The sequence below is a fragment of the Hippoglossus stenolepis genome, chromosome 9 (assembly GCF_022539355.2).
Source record: "Hippoglossus stenolepis isolate QCI-W04-F060 chromosome 9, HSTE1.2, whole genome shotgun sequence".
NCBI classification, from domain to species: domain Eukaryota; kingdom Metazoa; phylum Chordata; class Actinopteri; order Pleuronectiformes; family Pleuronectidae; genus Hippoglossus; species Hippoglossus stenolepis.
In genome coordinates this window covers 22080056-22086574 of record NC_061491.1, presented here as the reverse complement: position 1 = coordinate 22086574, position 6519 = coordinate 22080056, and the positions used below count along the sequence as shown (strand labels likewise).

General features: G+C 40.8%; 1 protein-coding gene across 1 annotated transcript in view; it reads right to left on the bottom strand.

Moving 5' to 3' along the window:
- Nucleotides 1-335: 335 nt before the first annotated feature.
- si:dkey-178e17.1 (tricarboxylate transport protein B, mitochondrial) overlaps nucleotides 336-6519 on the bottom strand; it is an 18699-nt gene continuing 12515 nt past the window's right edge. The window contains exons 4-9 of the mRNA XM_035165203.2: nucleotides 4646-4784; nucleotides 4030-4114; nucleotides 3783-3887; nucleotides 3004-3119; nucleotides 2832-2905; nucleotides 336-2262 (exon numbers count right to left, since the gene is read on the bottom strand). Coding sequence (XP_035021094.1) covers nucleotides 2148-2262; nucleotides 2832-2905; nucleotides 3004-3119; nucleotides 3783-3887; nucleotides 4030-4114; nucleotides 4646-4784 — 634 coding nt within the window. The 3' untranslated portion in view covers nucleotides 336-2147. The remainder of the gene's footprint in view (nucleotides 2263-2831; nucleotides 2906-3003; nucleotides 3120-3782; nucleotides 3888-4029; nucleotides 4115-4645; nucleotides 4785-6519) is intronic.

The following is a 6519-nucleotide window of genomic DNA, read 5'->3' as shown; positions in this document are numbered from 1 at the left end:
ACACCAGAGGCTGAACATCGTGGTACTGGTTGTTTCAAAATGATTGTACAGTTTAATAGACACCTCTGCGAGAGGTTTAGAAACAGAACTGGACATTTTAATCTTCATTAATGGGCACATGTGTGTGTGAGTGAATGAGAGACTATGAGAGATCAGATAGAAATGATAGTTGAATCCCTCTAAATGAGCCAAACTGGAACAATGACTTCCCTGTCCGATTCCTCCCCTACCTGCCCCCCATGGTTTGCCCCGATATGATCCATTGTAGCAGAGGGACAGAACAACAGACGAAGCAGAGAGGGAGGGAGGGTAAAAACAACAGCCAGGCTTCATGCTTTCTAGCTTTCAGATACCTTTTTAATGAGTTTTGAAATCCCCTCCCACAACAAAGGACTTTACATTAAGCACAGACTAAAGACGGTGTTTATTGCACGAAATTCCTCCTAAAGAACCACACACACACATATACACACATACATGAAATACATTTATCTTCAACAACAATAACATTCTCTCTTGATCTTTTGTCTGTTTGGAACGCAAGTTTTTTTTGTTTTTTTAGCCAAACAGAAAAATACAGTAAATGTGATTATTTCAGCAACATGGGAGTATAATCCATCAGTGTTTTAATACAATCATTATTGTAAGACACATATTTTAACTGTATTCACATCACTAGTGATGGAACAAAGAGGAATAAAATGCCTTATTATAAAAACAATAAATAATATATGTATGTAAATACAACTGAGCTACAGAAATGTAAAATTTCTACAGTTTAACAGGTCGCTCATAGATGAGGATATTTCTGAAGTAGCATTAGCCAACAAACAGAAGAGCAAAAGGCACATAAGTGAGACGTGAAAAAAACAAAACTGAATGAACTGCCAATGGATTTGAACAATGTGATTATCAACCTTTTTGGTGGGAGACCCCTTTACAGTTGAAGCCAGCATTGCTGACTTGCATGACTGAAAATAATGAACATAATATTAGTAGAAACATATTTTTCTTCTTTCCTTTGCAATGAATTATCTTGGAGGGGTCCCAACCCCCAGGGTGGGAATCACTGGTATAGTGAAGACTGCTTCTAATGTATTCAGAAGATGAATAAATTCCAGCTGTGGGAAACGTATATAACCTGATTTACATGCTTCCACTGAGCGGGAATTAACGTCCGAAGTTACTTAGTGTATGACTCAGTGTTGTTGGATCTTTTACACACTAAAATATTTTCCTAATTACCTAAACACCTTAACACCCAGACCTGATAAAGACTAAATCTCTCTAAAAGTCTCTGAACCACCTGCATCCTTTAACTTTCCATAAATACATATAGACATATATAGAGAATTTGACAATATGAATCATTATAATATTTTCTCTTTTCTGGTTAAGATCATTAGACTTTGAGATGTGTTCTCACTCTGAACACACCTTTACAGTATACCAGGTTTGGCATTTGGCACATGAATAAAATATATAATATATATTATAAGAAAACTATAACGCTGTTATTTAACTAAATCAGAATCCACGCTTTAGAAAAATAATTGGCACATTATAAATGTAAAATCATTCTGTTAAAGGCTTAGTTATGGAAGTTACCACAGTTTATATGAGCTGCAGTCGGGCTCCTCTGGGTTTAAAACCATTTTGAGGAGACAGAGAGCAACAATAAATCAAGACAATCCAGTGTGACACCTGTGTACTCGCAGTAAACATCAGTAAACCAGCTGTGAATGGTGAGATGTCATATTCTTCACCGAGGGAATATTTTACAAAGCAGGTTTAGAAAGACATTGAACTAGATAACTTGAAAAATGTGAGGAAATTTCTGAAAACTTGTTCTTTAAAAGTAGCCGTGAAGGAATAATGTGATGCATCTTTTTCAAAGTTATTTGACTGATTTTATAATCCCACTTTGTAAAGTTGACCCTTGGTTTGATCAGGTGTTCTGCAGCTGTCCAGATGTGAGCGACACTGAGCCTCCTGTGACTCCTCAGCCTCCTGGTCAGCACAAGACACTGATCCAAGCTCACCTCCCCGTCTCAGCCCCTCAGCAGCTGGGTGTATGATACAGGAGACGTCTGCTGAACTCAGATCTGTGTCTCGTGCCCGGGAGGCCTTTCTGCGCATCCAGCGGCTCAGTCCGTCTTCCAGACCGTGTTCAGGGCCTTCACCACCTCCTCATAGATGATGAAAACGATGGCCACGTCCAGACACACGCGGCCCAGACGAGGAACCGTCCCTTTATAAAAACTGCAGACAGACAGGGAGTAGTGAATATAAGATATAATCAGTGTTTATTTATTGACAGAAGACAAAGACAATATTTTTATTTTATTTTAAAGTGAGACTTTTAACCAGAGGATTTTTCCCCCACAATTTTATACATCGAAAATAAACTTGTGCTTTCGAGATTAAAGTCAAACTTTTTTAGAATCTATCAAAGAAGCAGCATTAGCACAAATTTCTCAAAATGCCAATAGAAAAGCTCATTTATTTTCTTGTGCCCGGCCCTAATACTCCTCCGTAATATCTTTTCACTGTTTTCGGAACAGTAAAATTCTGACTGACCACCTACGATGGACCATGAAAGTTTCAGAGGGTAAAAATGAATGGGTCTAATTGACATTAAGTGTGTTTTTATTGTAAAGTCAGTACAGATGTTTGATACAAAGGATGACATAAGGCCACTGGGTGCTTCACATGCAGCGTTCACAGTAGAACTTGTAAGCTGAGAAAGCAACGAGGGCCTGTTGTGTTTAAAGGATTAAAGGGAGAAACCTGCTGTGACTCCAGACTAAACAAAGTGGAGGCGTACTCACGCTGCCAAGCCCTCGTGTCTCATGATCTTCACGGCGCAGTCCCACGTGCTTTTATATTTATGTGCTTCAAGACCCTTCAGAGAGAAAACGAGAGACGCTGTCAGATGTCGACTTTGAGTTCAAACGAGGACACCAGCAGAACGCACGAGGAAGAAACGTTCATTTTATGTACCTGCATCCGAGTCTTGATGACATCTAGCGGCGTGTTTCCAAACACGCTGGCTGCTCCTGCTGTGGCTCCAAAGGCTCCAGTCAACAGGGGATTGATGGTTTTGTTGGGGTTATCACCTGGTGAAGGGACAGGAGAGTCAGGTGGTCGCTCGATGCTTCGGTTCTAAATCAGTCCTATGGTTTTAAACAGGGTGGAGGGCTGGTAAAACCCTGCAGGAGATCTCTGCCTACACTTTGGACTACTATGTTCCACTTCTATACAATCCTTATATACTAATCCTCATATTACACTGCATCCTTATATAGTCCACATTATCTATATATTTCTAAAGATTGACTAAAACAACATTTTCTCGAGCACCTTTTTGTGATAACAAACAAATAAGTACACGTCTTAATATTAGAATCCATCTGATATATTGGTCGAGGGATGATTCTGTCTGATATGAGCCTTTCACAGACATGAAAACAGAATAAAAAATGCAGAAAACACGCATTTAGTTTTTATATTTTACGTGAAAAGAAAGCTGCTTATTTTCTTAATTCAAGTTCTATATATTGTGTTTTATATTTGTTTTCTTTTTATTTATGGGTATCTATGATAAGGTTTATGGTTAAATTGTAAAATATCAAGCCTAAGTTCAATTTCTTTGTCATTAGGGTTTAATTAAGACATCTTAATCATATAGCAGTATTGGGAATTGTTTACTCTTCAATATCGGTTTTGGCATCAACACCCAGAAGTCTTTATCAGTCTGTCACTACTGAAAATAGACTGACCTTTGTACCAGTTTTTGAGGGAGGTCATCACATAGAAGCGAATGGCCTGGTTGGAGCCTTGTTTGAGGACCGTGGCAGTGAGACCCTGGTACGTTCCTCTTATTCCTGTCCAGGCAAATAAACAAGGATAAAGTCACCAGGATTTTTTCAATCAAAGTGAACAACACCATGGACTGAACAGTACGGTTTGGGCGACACCGCCCTTGTCTGACCAGCAGATGTCAGGTGAACCACATGCAGTCTTTACCCTGCACTCTGACGATCTCTTTGACTCCGTGGAAGAATCCCTTGTATTTAGGGTTGGCTGAAGTCTGGTCGTGAATGAATTTTACCTTGGGAGATAAGAAATGAAGGGAACAGGATGATCATCAGAAAGTAATGCTGCTGCAGAGAAGAGAGACACACAAGCTGGTGAAAGCAACACAAATGTGATGTCTGGCTTTCTTCAGAGAGACTGAGTTCAGGGAATATACAAGGTCTACTTTAGATTCTTTCATCAACATTTTCACAAAGACAGTGTTATGACTGAAAAGTTTAATTAATGTCTACTCTGGTTGAGTATTTGCTTTTAGTGACAAACATATATACTTTAACCAGTTTATCTCTTTGAAGAATATTGTTATGTGTCTTCTGACTTATTCTGTGTAGATGATTATTAGTACTGTAATGTCCTGGCTCAGAAAGTAACAGCTGTAAGATGTTGTACAGTATCAATGTTATGTTTATTTCTTTGGTGCATAAAACGTGATCGTCCGGAAATTAGAAGACACACAAATCACAGTGCGCCGCTGTTTCATTCGCATTTAAGCTGGAGGGGACACTTCCCCATCAGAAATCTGACCACAGATCAGTTAGTAATATACCTTGACAGTTTCCATGGGACAGACGACCAGGATCGCCTCCAGCACCCCGGCTCCGAGCCCACACAGCAGGCCTCTGGTGCTGTCCAGGCGACCGGACTCATCCCTCGCACGGTTACTGAGGAACTCAAACACCCCGAACCTGAGGACCAGAACAGAGTCAGAATTTAGCTGTGGGGAAATTCTGTTAATTTGATTTACTAGAGAGGGAAACGTTTGAAATTAGATAAAGAGTCACAATCTGATAAAGAGATTTATCTGACACTTCAAGGTACATATTGTTTACATCAGTCTTACACACCAACATGAGCGTAACATTTGAATAACGTTTTTGTTGGAGATTGATTTCTTTTATGTAACACTGATTTATTAAACCCCTCTGTGATTGGATTGATGCAGTTTTTATCATCCAAGACTATCTTCACTTTCATGTGTGTGTTAAATTAGACAGGCAGGAATAAACTATAGAAATAGCTGGTGACATTGCAGGGACGTATGAGGAAGTTCCTTTTTTATAAAGACATTTTCACTACATGTTTAGCAGATGGAAATAAGCAAAAAAAAAGGCCACACGTCACATTATAATTATGCTGCAGAAGACTGAGGACACGGATGCACAAAATGTCTTTTCTCACTCAGATTTTAGTGGAGACAAACTGCTGCGAGTGCAGAATGTTCTTCGCTCTTCCGACTTCCTTATTAAAGATGCACCAATTAAAGTGCATCCTTAACAGTGACCAAGGAGTGACCGACAACGGCTGCCATGGACACCAGCCCAGAGAGAGAGGGGGAGAGGAGCTTTACGTATCACTGCAATCAGAAAATGTTGTGCCAGCGAGTCCTGTACAAGAAAGGTTATTTATAGAAGGGATGGAAGTGAATTGTGGGGAAGGCTCCGTGCCGCCCGGTGCATTTAACGAAGGGACGACAGGAGGACAGACGCTCATGGTGAATGTTTTGTCTTTTCCCATTGTAGCTTGCACCGTTTACCTGCCATCGTCTGAGCAGAATGAATCTCTTATACTCGGCTCGTGTGATTTTACTTTTCCTCTCCATCTGCTCCTCTCTATTCCACAGAAAGATTTTCCTCTGCTCATTAACCTTCCACATCTGCTCCTGTCTCCCTCCTCACACTGTTTATTTTTTGAAAGACAGGCGCCAAACAATTAACTGACTCCCGCGTGTCAAGCAGAAACAAACAGCACATGAGAATAAATCCATCACTCTCTGTGTTTATGCACGCCACTCGCTGACTACAGACAAATGTTAAGCTCTGGATGGAGTAAAGAACTTCAGTGCATCATGCTCACACTGCACAGAGATGGCAGATCACTTAATAACTAACCCTGTGAAACAAATACTATTCATTTAATGCCGGTGAGGAGAAATACCACCGTCAGCTTTGCTCCTTTGCCAATTTACTCTCCATATTTCCCCCCTGTTCATTTAACAAGTGCACTGGAACTTCACAGAATATGACACCTGGTGTTTTGGCCGACAGTCCACAGTTAGACATGAGTCATTCTGGACAGCAGAGCGCTGCCCAATCTTCATTAGTGGGTCTTTCTACAAGGTCAGGTCTGCTGACGAGAACCTCTCCTCATCAGCAGGTGAAGCAGAGACGAAAAGAAAGAAGGAAGAACTAAAGGAGGCTGAGCTCACATGAGAGAGGGATGGAGATAAGGATGAAGGGACAAGGGGAGGAAAAGGTCAAAGGCTCTCTTGTCCGTCCCTCTTGTAGCTCCCTGACAACCCTCCAGCAGATTTCATGGCGCATGATGGTGCACAGGCAATCAGCTAATGGGATGGGGGAGAGAAAGAAGGTTGGGGTGTCAAAAGAGCGATAGGAAAGGGGGGAGGGGAAAGAGGACAGAGAA